Here is a 27,126-nt window from a genome sequence, read left to right as displayed (position 1 = left end):
CATAATGACCTGAATTGCTGCATGTCGGGTCTGCTCAGCGCTGACAGACCCGACATTTGGGAAAGGTGCATGGCGGCGGGTTGACAGCGGGGTCCCGACCCACTGGGGAAAAATCAAGTTTCCTACCCGACCGGCCACGAAGCGTGCCTGCTGAAACCCGCAAAATTCCCCCTTATTGCTGTCACTGGGAATGAATCTCATTCTGTCCAACTGCCCATATATTCAGGGACTGTCCGTAACAGTATTTCTTAAATAAAGTTCTGTCTGTGTGACACTTCTAAATGTCCCTCAGTCCGGTCTCATTCCCTGATGATCAGAATTACCTTCCTGGAGCTCAGTGACCGGCCCCGTCATGTTTGGAGAAACTTGTCTCATTTCTGCTGCTCCTTTAATCCTGGATTTTATGGGAATGGGTTGATTTTCCAAGAATTAAATGATAAAGCGGTGATTCCCTGTACTTTATACTCTGTGCATTATATTAATCTGTATAATATCTCGGGTGAGTTATATTGTGAAATGCTAACTGCTGCTGTAAAATCCGTTCCCCAGGATTTTATATAACAAGGAGAGTTTATCCTGCAATAAAAACAGAAAATGCTGGAAATGCCCAGCAGGTCAGGCAGCATCTATAGAGAGAGAAACAGAGTTAATGTTTCAGGTCAAGGACCCTTCGTCAGAACTGAAACAAGTTACAGATGTAACAGATTTTTAAGCCAGTGTAGGTGCAGGGAAAGGCGTGGCGGGGTGGGGCGGAGGAAAGAACAAAAGGGAAGGTCTGTGATAGGGTGGAAGACAGGAGAGGTTAAAAGACAAAAGGGATGATGGTGCAAGCAAAAGGAGATGGTAATGGGACAAGTGAAGAAACAAAAGATGAATCTAGATGAGGTGTGAATGGCAATGGCAGAATCATCAACAGCTGTCATGTGAGAGAGAAAAAGGGAAACGGAAAAACAATAATGAAAAAAATATAATAGGGGTCGAGCTTATAGTCTGAATTTGTTGAACTCGATGTGGAGTCCCGAAGGCTGTAAAGTGCTTAATTGAAAGGTGAGGTGCGGTTCCTCGATCTTATGTTGTACTTTGTTGGAAGAGGGCAAGATGCTGAGAACGGAGAGATCAGAGTGGGAGTGGAGCAGAGAATTAAAGTGATAGGTGACCAGAAGCTCGGGGTCATCAGTTACGTTCTGAGTGGAGGTGTTCCGCACAGCGGTCACCCAATCCGCGTTTTGTCTCCCCAATGTAGAGGAGACCGCATGGTGAGCAGTGAATACAGTATACTACATTGCAAGAAGTACAAGTAAAAACTATTTTACCTGGAAGGAGTGTTTGGGGCCCTGGACAGTGGGAAGTGAAGAGGTAAAAGGAAAAGTGTTGCATCTCCTGTGCTTGCATGGGAAGGTGCCATGGGAAGGGGAAGGGGTGTTGGGGGTGATTGAGGGGTGGATCAGGGTGTCGTGGAGGGAGCGCTCCCTTTGGAATGGTGAAAGGGGAGGTGAGGGGAAGATGTGTTTGGTGGTGGGATCAGGCTGGATGTGGCGGAAATGGCGGAGGATGATCCGTTGAATGTGGAGGTTGGTGGGGTGAAAGGTGAGGACAAGGGAAACCATATCGAGGTTCCGGGAGGGAGGGGAAGGGGTGAGAGCAGAAGTGCGGGAAATACAATGGATACAGTCAAGAGCCGTGTCAACCACGGTAGAGGGGAATCCTCGGTTGAGGAAAAAGGAAGACATGTCGGAAGCACTAGTATGGAACGTGGCATTGTCAGAGCAGATGCAGCAGAGACAGAAAAACTGGGTGAATGGACCAGCGTCCTTACAGGAAGCGAGATGGGAGGAAGTGCATTCCAGGTTAGCTGTGGGAGTCAGAGGGCTTATAGTGAATGTTTGTCAATAGCTGCAATAGAGTTTATTCTGTCCCGTTACATGTTTTAAATGTCACTATGCTACTACTTTATAGGGGCGGGGAGTCTCTCACTTTATTCCCAATAAACTGGCTCTACATTTATTTCAGTTGTAACTGGCCCAACAGTTTTTGGGGAATTTTCAGAAGTTCCCTCCCCGAGCGGGGCCTCACACAGGGGGCGGATTATGGGGAATCCCGGATTCACTGCCCCTGGTTTAACCAGGAGCTGCCTGTTGTGTGTGAGGCCCCACCGCTGGCCGATGTGTGTCTGTACTCCGGGGCTAATACCACACAACACGTTAGATTGGAACCTTTTTACCAACAGATTTAAGATCCTGAATATCAATCTTTACACAATGTTCAGGACTCTGTATAGTTGTAAACATTTACAGCAGAAAGAATTCCCGATTCCCCAATATTCCCAATCCAGGAAACTTCCCTCTGGACAAGAAACACCCTGCACGATATTGGAGTAAATATCGAACTGTTAATGATTTAATCTCGGGTTTTTCTCCTGTTTCCAGTTGAAATGGTGGATGTGGAAAATATTTTAAGTTAATTTTATCTTTACTGCTGGATTATATTTGATTTTTACATTCCGCTGTCCATCCTTATTAAATATGATTTATTGTAATTAAATTATCAGACTCTCAGTGACCTGTAGTTTCAACGCAAGGGGCAGGAGGTTTAGAGGGGATTTGAGGAAAAACTATTTCAACCAGAGAGTTGCACAGCACAGAAAGAGGCCCTTCGGCCCATTGTGTCTGCGCCGGCCATCAAGCCCTGTCTATTCTAATCCCATTTTCCAGCACTTGGTCCGTAGCCTTGTATGCTATGGCATTTCAAGTGCTCATCTAAATGCTTCTTTAATGTTGTGAGGGTTCCTGCCTCTACCACACTTTCAGGAGTGAGTTCCAGATTCCAACCACCCTCTGGGTGAAAAAGATTTTCCTCAAATCCCCTCTAAACCTCCTGCCCCTTACGTTGAAACTATGCCCACTGGTTATTGACCCCTCTGCTAAGGGGAAAAGTTCCTTTCTATCTACCCTATCTATGCCCTTCATAATGTTGTACACCTCAATCAGGTCCCCCTCAGCCTTCTCTGCTCTAAGGAAAACAACCCCAGCCTGTCCAGTCTCTCTTCATAGCTGAAGCGCTCCAATCCAGGTAACATCCTGGTGAATCTCCTCTGCACCCACTCTAATGCAATCACATCCCTCCTATAGTGTGGCGACCAGAACTGCACACAGTATTCCAGCTGTGGCCTAACCAGCGTTTTGTACAGCTCCATCATAACCTCCCTACTCTTATATTCTATGCCTTGACGAATGAAGGCAAGTATCCCATATGCCTTCTTAACCACGTTATCTACCTGTCCTGCTGCCTTCAGGGAGCTATGTACATGCACACCAAGGTCCCTCTGATCCTCTGTCCTTCCTAGGGTCCTACCATTCATTGTGTATTCCCTTGCCTTGTTAGTCCTCCCAAAATGCATCACCTCACACTTTTCAGGGTTAAATTCCATTTGCCACTGTTTTGCCCATCTGACCAACCCATCTATATCGTCCTGTTGCCTGAGGCTTCCCTCCTCGCTATTTACCACTCCACCAGTTTCCGTGTCATCTGCAAACTTACTGATCATACCTCCTATATTCATATCTAAATCATTAATGTACACTACAAACAGCAAGGGACCCAGCACCAATCCCTGCAGTGTACCACTGGACACAGGCTTCCAGTCACAAAAATAACCTTTGACCATCGCCCTCTGCCTCCTGCCACTAAGCCAATTTTGGATCCAATGTGCCAAATTGCCCTGGATCCCATGGGCTCTTACCTTCTTGACCAGTCTCCCATGCGGGACTTTGTCAAAAGCCTTACTGAAGTCCGTTTAGACTACATCAACTGCACTACCCTCAACCACACACCTAGACACCTCCTCGAAAAATTCAATCAAATTGTTTAGACATGATCACCCCCCGACAAAGCCATGATGACTATCCTTGATTAATCCTTGCCTCTCCAAGTGGAGACTAATTCTGTGCCTCAAATTTTTTACAATAATCTCCCTACCACTGATGCTAGGCTCACTGGCTTGTAATTCCTTTGTTTATCCCTACTACCCTTTTTTCAATAATGGTACTACGTTAGCTGTCCTCCAGTCCTCTGGCACCTCCCCTGTGGCCAGAGAGGATCTGGAAATTTGTGTCAGAGCCCCTGCAATCTCATCCCTTGCCTCACATCTTATCTGGGCCTGGGGCTTTATCCACTTTTAAGTCCGGTAAAACCGCTATTACTTCCTCCCTCTCAATGCTAATTTGCTCAAATATATCACAATCCCCCTGCCTGATTTTTATGCCTACATCGTCCTTCTCCATAGTGAACACAGCTGCAAAATATTCATTTAAAACCTCACCTACATCTTCCGGCTCTACACACAGCTTGCCACTTTGGTCCCTAATGGGCCCTACTCTTTCCCTGGTTATCCTCTTGCCCTTAATATACTTATAAAACACCTTGGGATTTTCCTGTATTTTGCCCACCAGTGTTTTTTCATGCCCCCTCTTCGCTCTCCTAATTTATATTTTTTAAGTGCCCCCCTGCACTTTCTATACTCCTCTCGGACTTCCACTGTTTTTAGTCCTTTGTAATTGCCAAAGGCCTCCCTTCTTTTCCTAATCCATTCTTGTATATCCCTTGACATCCAGGGTTCCCTGGACTTGTTCGTCCCATCCTCGACCTTTACGGGAACATGTTGGCGTTGTACTCTCTCTATTTCCTTTCTGAAAGACTCCCACTGCTTTAATGTGGATCTTCCTGCAAGTAGCTGATCCCAGTCCGCTTTGGCCAGATCCTACTTTATCATATTAAAATCAGCCTTCCTCCAATTCAGAACCTTTATTTCCAGTCCATCTTTGTCCTTTTCCATGACAACCTTAAATCTCACCGAATTATGTTCACCATCACCAAAATGTTCACCTACTGACACTTCTACCACTTGCCCGGCTACATTCCCTAGAATTAGGCCCAGTACCGCCCCCTCTCTTATAGGACTTTCTACATGCTGGCTCAAAAAGCTCTTCTGGAAGCACTTTAAGAATTCCGCCCCCTCTAAGCCTTTCACACTCTGCCTATCCCAGTTAAAATTGGGGAAGTTAAAATCCCCTACTTTATTACCCTGTTACTTCTACACTTCTCTAAGATTTGCCTACATATCTGTTCTTCTATCTCCCCCTGACTGTTTGGGGGCCTATAGTACACTCCCAGCAAAGTGCTTGCCCCCTTTTTGTTTTTAAGTTCTAATCATATGGCCTCATTAGCGGAACCTGCTAAGATATCATCCCTCCTTATAGCAGTAATTGACTCCTTGATTAATATTGCGACACCCCTCCTATTTTGCACCCCCCTCTGTCTCGCCTGAAGATTCTATACCCCGGAATATTGAGCTGCCAGTCCTGCCCCTCTCTCAACCATGTCTCTGTGATAGCAACAATATCATACTCCCATGTGTTCATCAACAACTTCAATTCATCTGCCTTACTCGTAAGACTCCTTGCATTAAAATAAATGCCATCCAGCCTTGCCATACTCCCTTGTGCAGTTACATATTTGCTCTGCCTTCCAGGCTGACTTGTTTTTTTCCTCTATATTTGGCTGTCCATCACTGCCTACTATAGCTCCATTCCGTATCCCATTCCCCTGCCACGTTAGTTTAAACCCCCCCAACAGCACTAGTAAACCTCTCCACAAGGATGTTGGTCCCGTTCCAGTTCAGGTGCAAACCGTCCGACTTGTACAGGTCCCACCTTCCCCAGAAACAGATCCAGTGATGCAGTAAACTAAAGCCCTCCCTCCTGCACCAAATCTTTAGCCACGCATTCATCTGCTCTATCCTCCTATGCCTATTCTTACTAGCACGTGGCACCGGGAGTAATCCAGAGATTACAACCTTTGAGGTCCTGCTTTTTAATCTGCTACCTAGCTCCCTAAATTCTTGATGCAGGACCTCATCCCTCTTTCTACCTATGTCGTTGGTACCAATGTGAACCACGACCTCTGACTTTTCGCCCTCCCCCTTCAGAATGCCCTGCAGCCGTTCAGTGACATCCTTGACCCTGGCACCAGGGAGGCAACATACCATCCTGGAGTCACGTCTGCGGCTACAGAAACGCCTATTGAGTCTCCTACCACTATTGCCCTTCCAATCTTACTCCTCCCCCTTGTGCTGCTGAGGATAAAGACTGTAAAATCCCTACTTGTTCACAAGGATCCATTTTAGATTCTCCAGTCCTTAGGGAATTTCTAACCGATCCTCTTATTATTGGTCATATTTGTGTTGAATCTGCTTCTCTCTGGTTTAACTGAACTGTTTATTTCCCTTCATTACGGAACAACAACACAATCTGTGACTGTTCTACAATTCACCCGACAGTTAGAGACAAATAAACAGTTACCTCAATACCCGGCATTTGTGCAGTACGGGTGCCAGCCGCTGGAGTCCTTCACACTGAATGGAGCAGTCCCGTAGATCGAGGTGTTTAACTGTATCACAGAGTCCAATGACATGAGACAGGACCGCACAGTCAATCGGGGTCAATGCCAGTTCACTAAATGCGAGTGATTTCACAGATCCCACTGTGGTCCAAGCCAGTGCTTTATTCTGAGACTCAAACAGGTAGTGGAATGTGTTCAGGAGGTTCCTTTTACCAGTTTCACTCTCTGTGTCTCCAATCTGTCCTTCAATCTTCTCCTTCACCCAGTCAATCACTCGGCAGGTGGTTTGATGACAAAATCGATCCAGAAACTCCTCCAGGGGCCGAGCTGACTGTGGAGAGGAGAGACCAGCAACAAAACGGAGAAATATCTCAAATCGCCCATCTTCCTTGCTGTGGGCTTCTCTGAGGAGTTTCAGGATGTCCCCAGGATCTGGAGTCAGGAATTGTGCGAGTGCAGCTACAAACTCTTGGATGGTGAGGTGCGGGAATGTGTACACCACGCTCTGGGCAGAATTATCTCTCTCCAAAAGTTCCATCATGAACCCAGACAGGAACTGGGAAGGTTGTAGATTGTACTTGATCAAATCTCCATTTCTAAACACAATCTTCTTCTCGGAGACTCCTGTGAAGGCCATCTCACCGAGCTTCAGTAACACATCACGGGGGCTTTCAATCTCTCGGCCATGGTTTTTCAGAATGTTGTAAATATAGTAGGAATATAGTTGGGTGATGGTCTTGGGAAGTCGCTGCTGTTCCCTGTCTCTTTGTGTAAAGAAGGGGCCCAGTGAGAGCCCAAGGATCCAGCAGTAGGAAGGGTTGTAGCACATGGTGTACAGGATCTCGTTCTCCTCCACGTGTTTGAAAACAGCTGCTGCCACTGTCTGATCTTCAAAAAACTTGTTGAAATATTCCTTCCGCTCTTCACCAACAAATCCAAGGATTTCAGCCCAGACACTGATCTCAGCCTTTTCCAATAAATGTAATGCAGTGGGGCGGCTGGTCACTAGCACTGAACATCCTGGGAGCAGCTTGTGCTGTATTAAACTGTACACAATGTCAGACACTTCACACCAGTCTTCGGGATCTGTGCACATGTGCTGAGGTTCTGTATTTCTCCGATTGTCAGCAAAATCGATCCTGTCCTTGAATTCATCCAAACCATCGAATATAAACAGCAATCCCTCTGGGTTCTTCCAGAGCTCTCCCAGAATATTCCCAAAGTAAGGATACACATCCAGTATCAGATTCCTCAGGTTTATTCTACAGTTAAAAGCGTTCAAATCGCGGAACTTGAAGCTGAAAACAAATTGAAAGTGTGGGTATATTTTCCCAGTGGCCCAGTCGTGAACAATCTTTTGTACCATTGTTGTTTTTCCAATCCCCGGGACTCCGCTCACTGCTCCTGAACTCCCAGATTTGGATTTTCTCCAGGAAAAACTGCTCTGGAACAATTGATCAGTTCGGATTTTTTCCAGCTCTCTCCGGAGATGTTTCTCTCTCCACTCTTCATGGTCTCGGCCTCTTGCCAGCAGTTCATGTTCTACAAGAGTCCGATCTCGAACAGTAGAAATGACCGTTAGCTCAACGTATCGATCAACCAGCTGGAAAATCTTAACCTTCTCCTGTATTAGGATAGTGTTCACTTTCAGTGTTTCAGTTTGAACCCGGAGTGTTTCCTTGTGTTTCTGTTGAAGATCTTCAATTAGAACAGACAGAAAGTGGTTTCAATGTTAGTTATATTGTCAAAGAAAGCTCCGATATACTGCTCAGCTTTTCAGTAAAATGTAACAAGAACTATTTCGAAATTTCAATCGTAGACAGTTAGAAAATCAAAACAGTTCATGTGAATCTTGGTTCACAGGAAATTTCTGAGAGCAGTTTCAAATCTACATGGGACACTAATAGTTAGTTAATTTGGCGAGCTGGGTGAAGGTGAAGTGTTCCCTCTGATGGTGAATACTATCTGTCGCACAATGTACTGCAGACATCTCATTACAAATCCACCGGTGATTCTGGTTATATGGCTGCAGTGGTTATAATGGAAAAATGATTTAACCTCCAACCGAGCAGAGCTGGGTTTTTGTACAAATAGCAAATCCGGAATTGGGCAGCACTGAGAGGGGGACAGGCTCACAATGTATTGATTGGGCAACGCTAAGAGGGACAGACTCTCAATGTGCTGATTGGGCAGCACAGAGAGGACAGGCTCACAATGTACTGATTGGGCAGCACAGAGAGGGACAGGCTCACAATGTACTGATTGGGCAGCACAGAGAGGGGGACAGGCTCACAATGTACTGATTGACCAGCACTGAGAGGGGGACAGGCTCACAATGTACTGATTGGGCAACGCTAAGAGAGGGACAGACTCTCAATGTGCTGATTGGGCAGCACAGAGAGGGACAGGCTCACAATGTACTGATTGGGCAGCACAGAGAGGGACAGGCTCACAATGTACTGATTGGGCAGCACTGAGAGAGGGACAGGCTCACAATGTACTGATTGACCAGCACTGAGAGAGGGACAGGCTCACAATGTACTGATTGACCAGCACTGAGAGAGGGACAGGCTCACAATGTACTGATTGACCAGCACTGAGAGGGGGACAGGCTCACAATGTACTGATGTTCCCCAATTATTTGATCAGCTCTTAGGTGAGCTCTTGGGAAATTCTATACATTTCCGGTTAACATGTCACAGGGAAATGTTAATGTTATTGTGAAGGTAAAAAGGGGATAACAACAACAGCAACAACAACTTGAATTGACATAGCCCCTTTAACGTAGTAATAACATCCCGAGAGACTCAGCAGGAGCGTAATCAGATAAAATGAAACACCGAGCCAAATAAAGAGATATTAGAACGGGGGACTAAAAGCCTGGTCAAAGAGGTAGAATTTTAAGTGAAAGGCAATAAGTAGAGGTGGATAGGGTTGGAGGGGGAATTCCAGAGTTCAGGGCCGAGGCTGCTGAGAACACAGCCGCCAATAGTGGAGAGGTGAAAATCAGGATGCACAAAGTTCAAAATTGAGGAGTGCAGAGATCTCGGAGGGTTGTGGGCCTGCAGAGTTAGGGATGGCTGAGGTCATGGAGGAATGGGAGATAAGGACGATAATTTCAAAATCAAGACTTTGCCAGACAGGGAGCCAAAGTAGGTCAGCGGTGATGGGTGACCGGGTCTTGGTGCGAGTTCCGATAGGTGCAGCAGAGTTCGGGATAAGCTCAAATGTACAGAGGATGGAACGTGGTTGGTTTCCCCGTTCTACCCCCATTGGAATAATTGAGACTGGAGATAACAAAGGCACAGATGAGGATTTCAGCATTAGATGGGCTGAGGCAGGGGCACAGACAGCGAATGTTAGAGGTGGAAGTAGGTGGTCTTGTTGCTGGAGAGTGTATGGGAGCAAAAGGCCAGCTCAGGATCTAATAGGTTGCATTGGTTGCAAACATTCTGGTTCAGCCTCACACAGTTGCCAGGGAGAGGGATGGAGTTGGTGGCCAGGGAATGGAGTTTGTGGCTTTGGTCTGTCCAATATTTAATAGGAGGAAGTGTTTGCTCAGCTAATACTGGATGTCGGACAAGCTGCTTGATGCATCAGAGACAGTGCAGGGCCTGAGAGAGATGGTGGTAGAGCGGAGTCTCTTCAGTGGAATCTGACATTATGTTTTCGGATGGTGTCGCCAAGGGGCAGAATGTACATCATAAATAGGAGGGGGTCAAGGATATATCCTTGGGGATACCACAGATAACAGTGCGGGAGCAGGTAGAGGAGAAAGTGCAGGAGATTCGATTCTCTTTCTACGATTGAATGAATCATAGTCATAGAGTCATAAGGGCACAGTAGGAGGCCATTCGGCACATGGAGTCCATACCAGCTTTCTGCAGAGCAATCGAGTCAGTCCCATTCCCCCGCTCTAACCCCGTAGCCCTGCAAGTTTATTTCCTCCAAGTGCCTATCCAGTCTCCCGTTGAAAACATTGAGTGTCTCCGCTTCTACCACTTCCATTGGCAGCGAGTTCAAGTTCCTCACCACTCGCTGCGTAAAAACATTGTTCCTCACATCCCCCTGTATCTCTTGCACAAAAACTTAAATCTGTGACCCTCGTCCTTTTACCATCAACTAGTGGGAACAGCCTTTCCCCATCTAGCCTATCCAAACCCGTCATAATCTTGTACACCTCTATCAAATCACCACTCAACCTTATTTGCTCTATTGAAAACAAATCCAGCTTCTCCAACCTGTCCTTGTAGCTAAGATTCCCCCATCCCCGGAACCATTCTGGTAAATCTCCTCCGCACCCTCTCAAGGGCCTTCATATCCTTCCTAAAGTGTGGTGACCAGAACTGGACGTAATACTCCAGTTGTGGCCTAACCAGCGCTTTATAAATGTTCAGCATAACTTCACTACTTATGTAATCAATACCTCTATTTATGAAGTCCTAGATCCCATATGCTTTGCTAACCACTGTCTCAATATGCCCTGCCACCTTAACGGACCTATGCACATTAAGTCCCAGGGCACTCTGTCCCTGCACACTGTGCCATCATGTGTATATTGCCTCTCCCTTTCCTTCTGCTAAAATGCATCATCTTACACTTCTCTGTTTTAAACTCTATCTGCCACTTGTCTGCCCAGTCTGCTAGCCTTTCTATATCCTGTTGCCATCAATTGGTATAATCCTCACTATTTCCCACACCCCTAAGTTTGGTGCCATCGGCAAATTCAGAAATGCTACTTTTTATTCCAATAGCCAGCTCATATATATCAGTGGCCCCAACACTGATCCTTTGGGAACACCACTGGCTAACATCCTCCAGTCTGAAAAACAGCCAGTTACCACAACTCACTGTTTTCTGTCCTGAAGCCAATTTCTTATCCAAGCTGCCACTGACCCACCTATTCCATGAGCCTCAATTTTGTTAACCAGCCTTTTATGTGGTACTTTGTCAAACGCCTTCCTAAAATCCATGTACACAACATCCATTGCATTCCTTTCACCAATCCTCCCTGTTACTTCATCAAATAATTCAATTAGATTAGTGAAACACGATCTGCCTTTTACAAATCCGTGTTGGCTCTCCTTAATTAGCTTAAACCTCTCCAAGTCCCAGTCAGTTTTTTCCTTGATTATTGTTTCTAAAACTTTACCCACCACTGATGTTAAACTGACCGGCTGTAGTTACTAGGATTGTCCTTACACCTTTCTTGAACAATGGTATCACATTTGCCACTTTCCAATCCTCAGGCACCTCCCCCGCATCTAGGAAGGATTGGAAAATTATGGCAAGCACTTCCGCTATCTCCTCCCCCAATTCCCTCAGCAATCTGGGATGCAAGCCATCTGGACCAGGTGACTTATCCACTCTAAGCAAACAGCCTTTCTAGTACACCCTGTCTATCAATTTTCACTCCTTCCATTGCTTATAACATTTCCACTGCTACTGATATTTTGTCAGCATTCACCTCCTTAGTAAACACCGATACACAGTACTCATTGAGTATTCTAGACTTGCCCTGCGCCTCTGAGCATATAACACCTTCTTAGTCACTAATAGGCCCTACCCTGCCTCTTACTACCCACTTATTGTTTACATGACTAAGAAATAGTTATTAGATTCAAAGATGGGTTTTAATTCTTAGACCAGGGACTGACAACAGGCAAGCGGAAAAAGATAGCATAAATGCCAGCAAGGTCAAATATCAAGCATCAAAAGACAAATAGAAATGATATGGACATATAATTGTCATTATAGTTGTAGTATTATTTTGTGTTATAATGATGGTGCTGAAAGCATGCTGTAGGGCAGCTGTGTCCCGAATAGTGCCGGTTGCTACAGTTGATATAATCAATATTGAGCCAGAAACCGAACAGTTAATGCGGGATAATGAACTGATAGCGATAGTAACATACATGTAAAGTTCTTTAGTCATTTGCACAGACTACCACGCCTAGCACAACAAGATAGACAGAGGGGAAAGACGAACTTAGGTACTAAGTTTAAGCCATCAGTATAGGAGTAATCCCGGGGATGGTAAAAGTGGAAGAGAAGTTGGTATCCCTAGCCAAAGTTTAAATTTGGTGCGGGACCAACAGGAGGGATTGAAAGGGTTAAAAGCAAATCCTCTCAGTGTTTAAAATGCAGGGCAAACAAATTAAAGAGAGAGGGGTCATGTGCGAGATCACTAAGAGCTGAGGAGAAGCCAGGTGACGATAAAATGTCTGCCCAGCTCAAGGACTTTATACAATGGAGCCTTACAAGAATAAGATAAGGCATAGCCACCAAGCTACACACAGCTAGTGCTGAAGTGTGAGAAAGATTTAATAAAATATCAGCTAAACTTAAAGTAGTAACATAAAGAAACAAAATGGCTTGCGTAGATTATTAAAGAAACCTCAGCCTAGCAACTATGGTCTGGCAGCCTGTAGAACCAAACGTCATAATCCAGGTGGCAGAGATAAGAAACAGAACAGAACGGGCTCAGTTACAAACGAGTTGTTGATACTGTAACCTATGACCTGCAGCCCAGTGTTGCAGACCAAGAAGGGTCACGAGGGCCTAACGGCCAGAATCATTGCAGGGGAGGATTAATTAGCTATTGTATTGAAGGGGTTAAATTGAACCCTCTCAGAATTCGGACAGCCGAGGTGACCACTAATTAAGTGATGCCAGCAAAATTAAAATCAGAACAAAGGAGTGGGGTCATGCGAAAGTGAATAAGAAATATCACAATAAAAATTGACTTACGTAAAAAGGCAAAACTAAACAAAGAACAGTGGGGCAAGACAGAATATGTGCGTTTTGCGTGAGCGATAAGGAATATGCTGCTTTAGCTAAAAATTGTAGACACAGCAGAATATAGGGGTCATGGGAAATTTGACCTGTGACCAAAGGCATAGTAAGATGGAACTAACCTTTACTAATACTGAAAAGAATCCATATGTGATCAGTTGATTATTGTAATACAATGTGATTGGATGAAAATAGAATAAAAAGCTGTACCAACCAAGAGAGAACGAGAAGGTGCTCACACAGACCACGGGGTCTAAGGCGCTTCTCCCAGAGCTCTGATAATAAACTGCATCTTTTTACTTTTACATGGTTTAGATGTGAATTTATTTTCACCACAACAATGACGGTGTGGCAAAGCCACCAAGAGACTCTTGCAGTAATGTATATAATTGCCTTTAACAGGGGCTTGTTACCTTTAAGTGTTTGCTCTGTTTAAACAGCGCGGGTTCGGTAAAAAGGCATTCCAGCGCGAAGACGTCATCACGTAGGTCACGTGACGTTCCCAACGGCGGGAAATGCGATGACGTCAGAGGGGAGAGGCGTTCCCCCTCAGTCCTCGTGGAACCAGTGTGGTAAACCACTTTTATCGTTCACTATCGTTACACTATAGTTATCACTGTTATATTGTTATCACTGTTCTCACTGTTGTATCACTATACGAGGTCGCCTCTTGTCACACTGTTATACCTGGGCTGACCATCACTGACTCCACCCATGGCTCCACCTACCTGCCCAGGTATAAAGGTAGTCGACTGGCTGGTATTCCTCCTTGCTGGATCCGATCACCCATGAGGGTGGGCTCTGTTATTTAGTCAATAAAAACCTATAGTTACTTTCCTAACTCGTCGCTTTTCATTGGACTAATTGATAGGTATATCAATTTTATTGACTAAATTTTAAGATGTCTCATCCAGACGCCCCGCCACAACAGCCACAGCAGCCTTCAGACGCTGAGCCGCAACAATCACAACAGCCGGCTTGGCTGCGAGCCCTCAGACCACCGTACCTGGATCTAAATCCACGGGCAGCGAACGCAGCCCTCGACTTCGATCACTGGCTGGGCTGCTTTGAAGCCTACCTGGAAGAGTCCAACGTGCCTCAGAGGTCCAAGCTAAGAGTTCTGAACGCCCAACTGAGCCCTAAAGTATTCGCGCTCATCCGGGACCTTAAAACATACGAGGACGCCATCAACCGGCTGAAAAGACAGTACCAAACCCCGGTAAACCCCATGTATACCAGGCACCTCCTAAAGTCCCGCCCGCAACTGCCAGGGGAGCCGGTGGAGGAATTTTTACGGGTGCTACAAGCACTCGGCAGAGACTGTAACTTTAAAGCAGTAACGGCGGCAGAAAATACGGAAGACAACGTCCGCGATGCCTTCGTGAAAGGCCTACGGTCCGACTACTCACGGCAGCGATTACTGGAAGCAAAGGACCTCGACCTGGACAAAGCTGCAGCCCTCGCTCTCTCCCTGGAGGTGGCCCATCGGGACCAGGAGGCGTTCTCCAGGTACTGTTCGTGACCCTGGGACTCGGGCCCGACCCCTACCGCAATACCCTTCACCGCGCCGCCCCCGGGACCTACCTCAGCGTCGGCGTCCTGGACCCGATCGGGACCGCCACCCCCGGTACCGGCTCCGACATCGGACCCCCGCGGCTGCTTTTTCTGCGGCCAGGAGAAACACCCGAGGTCGCGCTGCCCAGCTAGGAACTCCACCTGCTCAACCTGCAGGAAGAAAGGCCACCTTGCTAAGGCCTGCAGAAGTGGATCTTCAGAGGCCAGCAGTGCCTCATGCGAACTGTGGGGGCGGCCATCTTCCTTCAAGGCAACAGAGGCCAGCATCCCCACACGTGAGTCATGGGGGCGGCCATCTTTGATCAAGGCAACCGACCCCAATAGTGCCTCATGTGAGTTATGGGGGCAGCCATTTTGTCCAACCTCGTGGGAGACGCCATTTTACCCACCACGCTCGACTGCCACCGTGCCTCCAGACCCGACGACCGCCTCACCCGCAGACGACAACGACTCGCTCAGCTACACACTAGCCTCCGTCACTCTGGATCAAGCCCGCCCGCATCACCTGTCCAAGTCGATGATGGACATCAAAGTAAACGGCCACGCCACGACCTGCCTGTTCGACAGCGGAAACACGGAGAGCTTCATCCACCCAGACACGGTGAGCCACTACTCCCTCCCCGTCCTGCCAACGCGCAACCGAATCTCGATGGCATCAAGGTCCCATGCCACGGACATCAGCGGCTATTGTGTTGTGACCCTGTCGGTTAAGGGTACGGAGTATAAAAACTTTAAACTCCTCGTCCTCCCCCAGCTCTGCGCTGCCGTCCTACTAGGGCTGGACTTCCAATCCCACCTCCAAAGTGTCACCCTAGCATACGGTGGACCCCTCCCCCCACTCACAGTCGACAACCAGCGGATGTTAAACCGCCCACCGCGTAACACCTGCAGCCTATCCACCCTCAAGGTCCCGCCACCTTCCCTGTTCGCTAACCTAACCCCCGACTGCAAACCCGTCGCTGCCAAGAGCAGGCGGTACAGCGCCGGGGACAGGGCCTTCATTAGCTATGAGGTGCGGCGCCTCCTGAAAGAGGGCATCATCGAGGGGAGCAGCAGCCCCTGGCGTGCCCAGGTCGTGGTCGTTAAGACCGGCGATAAAAATCGCTTGGTCATCGACTACAGCCAGACCATAAACAGGTACACCCAGCTGGACGCATACCCACTTCCCCGCATATCTGACATGGTCAATCAGATTGCACAATACCGAGTATTCTCGACCATCGACCTTAAGTCGGCCTACCACCAACTCCCTATCAGCCCGGAGGACCGCCAGTATACCGCCTTCGAGGCGAACGGGCGCCTCTACCACTTCCTTTGGGTCCCCTTCGGTGTCACCAACGGGGTGTCGGTCTTCCAAAGGGAGATGGACCGGATGGTCGACCAGAACGGACTGCAGGCCACGTTCCCTTATCTAGATAATGTCACCATCTGCGGCCGCGACCGGCAGGACCATGATGTGAATCTGGAGAAATTCCTCCGTACGGCCCAATGGCTGAACCTCACCTACAATAAGGAGAAATGTGTGTTTAACACCTCACGCCTTGCTATCCTCGGCTGTGTAGTAGAGAACGGAGTCATCGGCCCCGACCCCGAAAGAATGCGCCCCCTCATGGAGCTACCCCTTGAGGAAATCTACATGATATAAGGGGTTAATTTCAAGTGTTTGCTGGGTAAAAGTTTTCAGACTTGACACTGGGCAAGTGTCGATGTGTAACTAGAGCTATTGCACGTACTCGAACTACAGCCAAGAACAGATGCCTGCCCACCTAATGGTACCAATGACCTGATAACTTGTGACCGAAAGCAAAGCTTGCCTCCCTTATATATGATTAAAGAGGACCTCCGGTTACACGATTCATGCCCTGTTATAGATTAACGGTTGACTTATGTGTCCAGGATCCTTCTGTCAATATGTTATTTCTACCTGATGATTAATCTAAAATGTATCCTGATAGAGGAACAAAGGGATTTCAATCAAACTTGTTTGTTACACTGTATAAATATAGAACGTTTACACTGTATCATTGGAATAGTAGCCTCACCCCTTGAGTGGAGGTGCTGATTCCCCTTGCAAGAAAAGGAAAATAAAAGGCCTGTCCGTCTGACGAATCCAAGTGTGTATTGAGTCATTACCCAGAGCTAAGAAGTAAGGCACTTCTACAATTTGGAGGTTCCACCGAGATGGCTTGCTGTACCAATTGGGGAGTTAACAGACGCCGAGTACGTTGCTCGGTTGGGAAAATCCCATCGGCCGAAGGTGGTGTTTTGCCACATTTTTGGGACTTTCCCTGCCAGAAGCATAGCTGCGCATAGTCTGTTTATTCCATTGGACAGCACTGCCATCGGGTAATTGACTCACAAGGTTCGGAGGTTAAACTGCCGTTGTGACTGCTTCCCTTTCAGAAACGGAACAGAGGACCAGCCATGAGGCGCTGACGCCCCGCGAACAGGATCGTGCAGAAAAGGACTGTAGGAAGCGCTGAAATAAAGGTACCAGAGAGAGAAGGTTAAGTCAGGAATTTGATTAACTAAGGAGCTAGCGATTTATTGGAAATTGAACTAGCAAGGTTCCAGCTTGCTGAGAGAGAAGGTTAAGTCAGGAATTTGATTAACTAAGGAGCTAGCGATTTACTGGAAATTGAACTAGCAAGGTTCCAGCTTGAAGTTAGCTGGGACAAATTGAAGGCCCTTTTTGCTAAAGATTTGGCTAAAGGGAGTAGGGTAGAAGGAGAGAAGAGCTTGAAGTTAGCTGGGACAAATTGAAGGCCCTTTTTGCTAAAGATTTGGCTAAAGGGGATAGGGTAAAAAAAAAAGAGAGAAGAGTGGGCGGTTGTCTGAAACACAGTGTCAATGTTTAATGTTTATGAGAGTGAGTATTTAACTACTTGTTATCATCAATCAACTTTGCAGCTTTGTCCAGTAAGGCTGCATAGGTTGGGGATTTAGTAACACTTTGGTTGTTGTTTAACAAGTGTATTGTTTATTGTTTATTGTTATATGTATTAATGTTTAGTCATGTCTGATCTGTAGAGGCGTCCCACGCAGACCATAGAGTGTTACGGAATTGTTGTATGTTTTAACTAAAATATTTAAGCTGAAAAAAAAACTGCAGAAGGGGTTGGAAAAGACCCAAGCCGGGGAAGTGAGTCCCGCGGCGGAATGTATGGTTGAGAAAATAGTGATGTCTTTTACATGATCCACTAAGCTATTGTGGATTCAGTATTTTCCCCAGTTAGAAATACCTTCCACGAGGGTGGAGAACCCTCGAGTTTTATACGTATGTATAGTTTATTAATCTGATCTGTAGGGGCGTACAACGCAGATCATGGATTGTCACGGGAGTTTAGATTGTTTTAAGTGAACCATTTAAGCTGCTAAAATGGGTGCTAGCACCAGTAAGCCACCCGAGAAAGGCACGCCAGCAGCCTTTATGTTAAAGAACTGGTCAATCATCCATTGATCACCTACCAAATTGGTCCAAATGGACTGTAAATAAGACTAGACCCTTTCCCTCAGATAGTCATTTAACATAGAAAGAATTACTTGCCTCGAGGAATGTTTAACGGACAAGAGAGAAATAGAGAACAGCCAGATAAAAAGACTGCCTCTATGTTTGTTGAGTCAGAAGAAGAAAAAAATTACCCCGAAGAAACACCTTTCTCCTCTATTATGGTAGGATAACAAGGTAACTATAGAAGGATGAATAGAAGGGAATATAGAGGAAGACGTGGTAGAATAAGAGGGTATGGACGATCTGGTAATTGTTACAATTGCGGACAACCCGGACATTGGGCAAACCAATGCCCTGCGAAAAATTGTCAGAACCAAACCTCCAATAATGGACCTCCGTTAGAGAATAAAGGTCCTAATTTCACTGTCCATAACCCTTTTTCGGACCAGTCAGGAGGTTACCCTACAAACGGACAGGGATTTAGGAGAAATAGAGATCAGAATTACTGACTGACACCAGCAGCCCCAGGCGCCACAGACCACCAAATGCCCGTTGTTTCTTTAAATTCACGCAGCCAACCTGAAGTTAAAATGCAAATAGCTGGGAGACCTATGTCATTTTAGTAGATACAGGAGCAACCTTTTCGGTGTTAGGGAAAGGATATTCTGAAGGAATGCCTATTAATGGGAAAAAGACCCCGATAGCTGGATTGGCTGGAATACTACAATGCTTGAATCAATCGACTCCCCTCACAGTAAAAGTAGAAGAATTTGAGGAAGAACACTCCTTTCTGTTATCAGGAGATGTCTCTATGAATTTATGTGGAAGAGACTTGCTGTGCAAAATGAATGCTACAATCATTTGCTCCCCATCAGGAGTAACGGTAGAAATCCAAGTAGATAAGGCATATGCGTACCCAGTAACAGAAATAAAACACCCTGTTCTTTACGCATGGGAAATTGCCGACCCAAGTTTGAGTCCCAAACTTGTCAGTCTGTTAGGAGCGTGGGGATTCGTTACAAGCTCCATAAAACAATACCAGGAATCCCTGAAACTAGGGAAATGGCATTCAAAATTGCACTGCACGGCCTGCTATGACAAAACAGGACAAGATTATCAGCCGTTTTTAAATTTAAAATACCTCCTAACTATTAGACTGCACAGCCCTATAAAGTTACAATTAATCCAGCTGCACCATTACCCAAAAGGTCACAGTATCCATTGTCAGAGAAAGCAGAAAAAGGAATTGAGCCAGTGATGGAATCATTGTTAAAACAGGGAGTTAACGCCGGATAGAATAAAGGTTGTTTGCAACACATCGTTGCCAAAAACTAAAAGAGAAATGAAGCATTTTCTAGGAATGACTGGCTATTGTAGACAATGAATACATGAGCATGACAAATTTGGAAAATTCGCGGTTACCTGACTTCCTCGGGAACCCAGATTAAAAATGCACAAGAAGTGAAAAATCTTTTACAAGCTATTCAGAGACGTAAACAGATTGTAATTATTAAGTGCCAAGCGCACACGGGGCATTTGGACAAGGTTGCGCTTGGAAACGCTGCTGCAGATAGCGCTGCTAAGTCAGTAGCTATATCAAGTACTGAACGACAAGTTTCAGCCTTCCCTGTTAGGGAAAAGCCAGAGATACCGCAGCCCCCGTCCTTAGATGATGTGCTGACCCATCAAGATAGGGCCAGTTCTGATGAAGTAAAGGAATGGGTTGTTAATCATTGTTTTAAAAAAACACTGACGGCTTATGGGTTCATCATGACGGCCGCATGGTGGCACCCAAATCATTACTATCACCAATTGCCCGATGTGTTCATAAATTCACCCATGCGGGCAAAAGGGGGATGGCGGACTATATCCTCAAGACCTGGTATGCACCAGGAATCTCAAAAGTTGGCAAAACAAATATGTGAAAATTGTATTATCTGCCAGACCATGAATGCAGGAAAAAAAAAATAAAGAAGGTACAGCCCGCATCCCATCCAAACCCCATGGGTCCTTTTGTACACTTGCAAATGGATTTTATTGAACTACCTGTGTGTATAAGCTTTAAATATGTATTAGTTATTGTTGATATGTTTTCAAGATGGATTGAAGCGTTTCCTTGTAGAAAGAGTGACGCCACCACTGTTGCTAAATGTTTATTGAAGGACATTGTGCCTCGCTTTGGGATACCAGCAAAACTGTCAAGTGACAATGGGTCCCATTTTACAGGAACAGTGATTAAGGAACTATGCAAAGCCTTACAGATTAACCAGCACCTCCATTGCAGTTATCATCCACAGTCGGCTGGACTAGTGGAAAGATATAACGGGATGCTGAAAAACAAGCTTGCAAAACTGTGTAAAGAAACTGGACTTAAATGGGTTGATTTGTTGCCCATAGCTTTAATGATAATGCGGTCTGCTACCAACAGAACTACAGGATTGTCGCCTTACGAGATCGTCATGGGAAGACCACAGAGATTGCCCTTTTCGGCACCTTTAACAGCTAAATAAATGGACATTCATAAAATGGAGGAAGATATGTTGAGTTATTGCATTGCACTAACCAAATGCATTTCTAGTTTCCATCAACAGGTGAAGGAAGCCCAGGTCGATCCCGCTGAAGGAAAGTGCCATACTTTCGAGCCAGGAGATAACGTCTTAAACAGTGATTTCTTTTAAAAATCTTCAAGTGAAAGAATGGCCTTCAACCCAGATTTGAGGGACCCTTCCAAGTACTCCTGACCACAAACACCGCTGTAAAAGTAAAGGAGCGACCAACATGGATACATGCGTCCCATTGTAAGAAGGCATCAGTTGAAGATGATACACTGCCAAGATGAACTGGATTTGGACTCTAATAAGACTGTTCCCTTTGTTAACGATAATTGAAACTGCCATATTGACTTATCAGATCCCCTGAAGGGCAAACCATGCATAGAAGAATGTGTACTTTTAAACAGTGATTTCTTTTATATTATATGCTATAACGAGACTATGAAGGTTCAGCTTCAGGATCACACTATGCAGGTACCCCCGTATCAACCCCTGAGTCTTAGGATTAGGCAGGATAAGGTAGTAGAAGAAGATAGATGGAGTGAGTGCAAATGTAACTACACTTTGACTAAAACTACTACTAAACCACCGGGTGCAGTCGAATGGCCCTATTGGGGATGGTGGAACCTGTCCACAGTACAAAATTTGACTAGTAAAAAAATCTGGAAAGGAGAACACGGAATAGGAATGATGCACCAGATATGGAACAAATTTGAAGCCTATAATAACACCTATTTCATCTGTGGGCATAGAGCATACCCCTGGTTACCACAAAATTGGACTGGGTCATGTTATTTGGGATATGTAGTGCCTTATATACATCACATTTCATCTTTGGATAGCCACCCTGGGACACGAGCAAAACGAGCCATTACAGAAACTGAAAGGTTCTTTGCTATAGCATTTCCCTGGTATGGAACAGGGAAGTTAACAAGAGAATCTATAAATATGGCAGCAGTGTTGGAACAAATAGCCAATGATACTGCAGATGCTCTTAGTGATGTAAACGCAGAAATGGTGGCTTTGCGCACTGTTGCCTTACAAAACCGCATGGCTCTGGACTATTTGTTGGCAAAAGAAGGGGGCACATGTGCAATCATAAAAACCGAATGTTGCACCTATATCCCAGATAGCTCAGAAAATATCACCAATCTGGTAAACCACATAAAGAAGGCCGTAGAGAAACTACGTCAACCTGAACCATGGTCAATGTGGGATTGGATTTCAGGATGGGGAGGAGCATTGGGAAAGCAAATTTTGGAAGCTTTTATCGCAATTGTGATGATAATAATTTTAATTAGTTTATTGATTGGTTGTTTAAAATTATTGTGTACAAAAGTCCTTTCCTTATTAGCGTCAACTCCTCCAGTACCAATGATGTCTGAATATGAGGATATTAAGGGTGAGACCTTTGATGTAGAGTTTCTTAAACTTAGCGAGATAGATTGTCCTTAGAAAGGACAAAAAGGGGGGAATGAGGAAATCTACATGATATAAGGGGTTAATTTCAAGTGTTTGCTGGGTAAAAGTTTTCAGACTTGACACTGGGCAAGTGTCGATGTGTAACTAGAGCTATTGCACGTACTCGAACTACAGCCAAGAACAGATGCCTGCCCACCTAATGGTACCAATGACCTGATAACTTGTGACCGAAAGCAAAGCTTGCCTCCCTTATATATGATTAAAGAGGACCTCCGGTTACACGATTCATGCCCTGTTATAGATTAACGGTTGACTTATGTGTCCAGGATCCTTCTGTCAATATGTTATTTCTACCTGATGATTAATCTAAAATGTATCCTGATAGAGGAACAAAGGGATTTCAATCAAACTTGTTTGTTACACTGTATAAATATAGAACGTTTACACTGTATCATTGGAATAGTAGCCTCACCCCTTGAGTGGAGGTGCTGATTCCCCTTGCAAGAAAAGGAAAATAAAAGGCCTGTCCGTCTGACGAATCCAAGTGTGTATTGAGTCATTACCCAGAGCTAAGAAGTAAGGCACTTCTACACCCTCCCCCACTGTCCTAAGGCACTTAAGAGAACCCTGGGACTCTTCGCCTACTATGCCCAATGGGTGCCCAATTATGCGGACAAAGCCAGACCCCTCATGAAGTCCACATCCTTCCCCCTCACGGAGGAGGCGTGCGTGGCCTTCTCCCTCATTAAGGGAGACATAGCCAAGGCCACAATGCACGCAGTGGATGAGTCCATCCCCTTCCAAGTGGAGAGCGATGCATCCGACTTCGCCCTAGCCGCTACCCTTAACCAGGAGGGGAGGCCGGTGGCCTTCTTCTCAAGGACCCTACAGGGCCCTGAGATCCGGCACTCGTCGGTCGAGAAGGAAGCCCAGGCGATCGTGGAGGCGGTACGACGCTGGAGGCATTACCTGGCAGGCAAACGATTTACCCTCCTCACCGACCAGCATTCGGTCGCTTTCATGTTTAATAACAAGCTGAGGGGCAAAATCAAGAATGACAAGATCTTGGAGGTGGAGAATCGAGCTATCCACCTATGATTATGAGATCTTGTACCGGCCAGGTAAGCTGAACGAACCCCCCGATGCTCTTTCACGAATTACATGCGCCAGCGCGCATATTGATAGACTTCAGACCCTCCACAACGACCTCTGCCACCCCGGGGTCACCAGACTTTACCATTTCATTAAGGCCCGCAACCTGACCTACTCCATCGAGGAGGTCAGGACCATGACCAGGAACTGCCAGACCTGTGCCGAGTGCAAACCGCACTTCTATAGGCCGGACAAAGCAAGCCTGATCAAGGCCACCCGCCCCTTCGAGCGCCTGAGCATCGACTTTAAGGGGCCCCTACCGTCATCCGACCGTAATGTGTACTTCCTCAACATCGTTGATGAGTACTCCCGTTTCCCCTTTGCCTTCCCCTGCCCAGACATGACCAGTACCACGGTCATTAAATGCCTGAACGAACTCTTCGCCTTGTTCGGGTTCCCGAACTATATACATAGTGACCGGGGCTCCTCCTTCATGAGCGAGGAACTCCGCCAGTTCCTACTAGCGAGAGGTATTGCAGCAAGCAGGACCACCAGCTACAACCCCCGAGGGAACGGCCAGGTGGAAAGAGAGAACGCGACTGTCTGGAAGGCCGTCATCTTAGCCTTAAAGTCTAAGGGCCTCCCAACCTCCCGCTGGCAGGAAGTCCTCCCGACAGCGCTGCATTCCATCCGGTCACTACTTTGCACTGCCGTTAACGCCACCCCCCATGAACGAATGTTTGTTTTCCCCAGGAAGTCGACTACGGGAACCACTCTACCAACCTGGCTGACCTCTCCGGGGCCCGTCCTGCTGCGAAAACACGTGAGGGCCCATAAAACGGACCCCCTGGTCGAGATGGTGAACCTCCTGCACGCCAACCCCCAGTACGCCTACGTGGCTTAACCAGACGGGCGGGAGGATACTGTCTCCTTACGAGACCTCGCACCCTCGGGCACTCCGGAGACACCACCTTTACCCCCCCCACCACCCCCCCAATTCCAGCCCAGGTAGACGGCATGCCGGAACCCCACGAGCCTTCGCCGACCACGCAGACACCAGCATTAACACCGGATAATGCAACACCGCCGCTGCGACGATCGGAGAGGCTTACGAGGCCTCCGGACAGACTGACATACCAGAACTGGTAGTACACTTCACCCCGCCGGACTCAAATCTAAAGAAGGGGTGAATGTGGTAAACCACTTTTATCGTTCACTATCGTTACACTATAGTTATCACTGTTATATTGTTATCACTGTTCTCACTGTTGTATCACTATACGAGGTCGCCTCTTGTCACACTGTTATACCTGGGCTGGCCATCACTGACTCCGCCCATGGCTCCACCTACCTGCCCAGGTATAAAGGTAGTCGACTGGCTGGTATTCCTCCTTGCTGGATCCGATCACCCATGAGGGTGGGCTCTGTTATTTAGTCAATAAAAACCTATAGTTACTTTCCTAACTCGTCGCTTTTCATTGGACGAATTGATAGGTATATCAACCAGTTGGTGTACAGACCTGTATAGAGTTTCTCCTGCGTTTTTGTTTGTAATTAAACCACATTTGGTTAACTGCTAGTTTCAGTCTCAGTACTTTCATTAGGAGTTCAAGCACTCCTACATTGGTGACCCCTAATCCTCGCGGACGTTCTTCGAGGCGGAAATGGAACGCAGGGCTATTTTGGAAGCCAACGCAGTGGCTTTGAAGCTCCCCCAATTTTGTGAACAACAGGCGGCCTCCTGGTTCGTACAAGCGGAGGCGCAGTTCGAGCTCCGCAACGTCGTGCAGGATCAGACCCGTTATCTTTACATGGTCTCCGCACTCGACAGCGTCGAGGATCATCAGCCTACTGGAGGACCCCCCGGCCACCGACAAGTATGTCGCCATTAAGGCACAGCTAATGCAGGTATTCGGCTTTACGAAGGCAGAGCGCGCACGGCGCCTACTCACGCTGCCCAGGTTAGGAGACTCCAAACCTTCGGAGTTGATGAGCCAGATGCTCACACTCCTGGGGTCTGAACCGCAATGTTTCCTGTTCCGCGAACTGTTCCTCAGTCAATTGCCCGAACAGGTGCAGGCGGCCCTCACCAGATCGGACGTCGGGAATTGCATAGCGCTCGCTGAAGAAGTGGATAAAATATACACGGTCCGACAAAAATACTGCGCCGTCATGAGTTGCCCCGCCCCAAAGGGCCCTGCCTTGACGCCTCCAACAACCGGTTTCTGTTATTACCACGCTCGGTTTGGCGTGAAGGCCAGAAGCTGCCGTCCACCTTGCAGTTTCGTGCCCAAAACACCGAACAAGCAACTGCGCGTCAAGAACACCGACTGCGGGGCGTGCCCCGCGGCCACGGTGGCAATCAGCGATTCCGGGAAACTACTTTATTTAACCGACTCCATCTCGGGCCGTCGTTTTTTGTGTGACACAGGGGCGCAGTGCAGCATCCTTCCCGCGTCAGTCCTCCTCCTTTGGTCCGGCAGGCGTGGTTCTCCCCTCCAAGCTGCCAACAGGGGTGCGATTCGTACTTGCGGGACACGGCGGGTCCAGGTCTGCTTCAGTGGCCAACGCTTTACATGGCACTTCATCACCGCCAAAATTTCACAGGCACTCCTAGGCGCCAGCTTTTTATGCGTTGGTTGATTTAAAAAATCGTCGGCTCGTTCACGCCGCCATGTTCGACTGTATTCCCTGTGCGCATGGCACGGTCGCACCGCACTCGGTCTCCTGCGCTCGGCCACCCCCCCGACGTTTTCTCCCGCCTCCTCGGGGACTTTCCAGAGCTGACTAAGCCCACCTTCTCAGCTTCGACTGCCAAACATAGGGTGGAGCACCATATAATGATGACGAGCTCTCCCGTCTACAACAGGTCACGGCCGCTAGAGCCCAGCAAGCTCACGGCGGCTAAAGCGGAGTGCGCCGCCATGGAAAAGTTGGGGCTTATTCGCCGGTCCTCGCCTCTCCACATCGTCACTAAGCCCGGGGGTGGATGGCGGCACTGCAGCGACTACCGCCACCTCAATGATGTCACGACCCCCGACCGGTACCCCATACCGCACATACAGGATTTCTCCGCACATTTGGCGGGAAATTCGATCTTCTCCAAGGTCGACCTCGTCCGTGGGTACCGGTGCATCCCCAGGACGTCCAAAAGACAGCGGTCATCACCCCTTTTGGCCTGTTTGCATTCCTCCGCATGCCTTTCGGACTTAAAAACGCGGCGCAGGCATTCCAACGCCTAATGGATTCGGTGCTGCAGGATCTCAAATTTTTGTTCGTCTATCTGGATGACATACTGATCGCCAGCGCCACAAAGGAGGACCATCTCAAGCATCTGCGCATTCTCTGTCGTCGCCTTCAGCAGCACGGCCTCATTGTCAACCCGGCCAAATGTCAGTTCGGCCTGCAGCAAATCGACTTCTTAGGCCACCGCATCACTTCAGAGGAGGTAATGCCGCTTCGGGCTAAGGTGGAGGTGATCGCCGCATTCCCGCGGCCGCAGTCCGTGAAGGCACTCCAGGAGTTCCTGGGTATGGTGAATGTTTACCATCGTTTTGTTCCCAGGGCTGCACAGCTCATGCGGCTGCTCTACAAGGCCCTCAGAGGGAAGCCGGGAAAGGAGCCCGTAGTTTGGACGCCGGAAATGGACCGCGCTTTCGGGGACACGAAGACCACCCTCGCGAATGCGACAATGTTGGCACACCCCCTGCCAGGGGCCACCATCGCTCTCACGACTGACGCGTCGGACTACGCCATAGGGGCCGTCCAAGAGCAATGGGTCGACGGCATGTGGCAACCACTGGCATTTTTTAGCCGCCAGCTGCGACGGCACGAACGCCAGTA

At 47.3% G+C, this 27,126-nt stretch overlaps 1 protein-coding gene across 8 annotated transcripts in view; it reads right to left on the bottom strand.

Annotated features, from left to right (window-relative positions):
* Positions 1-27,126, bottom strand: part of LOC147092789 (NACHT, LRR and PYD domains-containing protein 3-like) — a 100,340-nt gene that overhangs the window by 7,109 nt on the left and 66,105 nt on the right. For all 8 annotated transcript variants that reach the window (XM_085976031.1, XM_085976030.1, XM_085976032.1 and 5 more), the window contains one exon: positions 6,357-8,094. In XM_085976031.1, the coding sequence (XP_085832157.1) occupies positions 6,357-8,094 (1,738 nt within the window). The remainder of the gene's footprint in view (positions 1-6,356; positions 8,095-27,126) is intronic.

The sequence above is a fragment of the Somniosus microcephalus genome, unplaced genomic scaffold (genome assembly GCF_052327205.1).
Source record: "Somniosus microcephalus isolate GS21.2 unplaced genomic scaffold, FLI_Smic_1.0 unresolved_chr2, whole genome shotgun sequence".
Lineage (NCBI taxonomy): Eukaryota > Metazoa > Chordata > Chondrichthyes > Squaliformes > Somniosidae > Somniosus > Somniosus microcephalus.
Note: the sequence above shows the minus strand (reverse complement) of the source record. Positions and strands in the feature narration are given on the sequence as shown.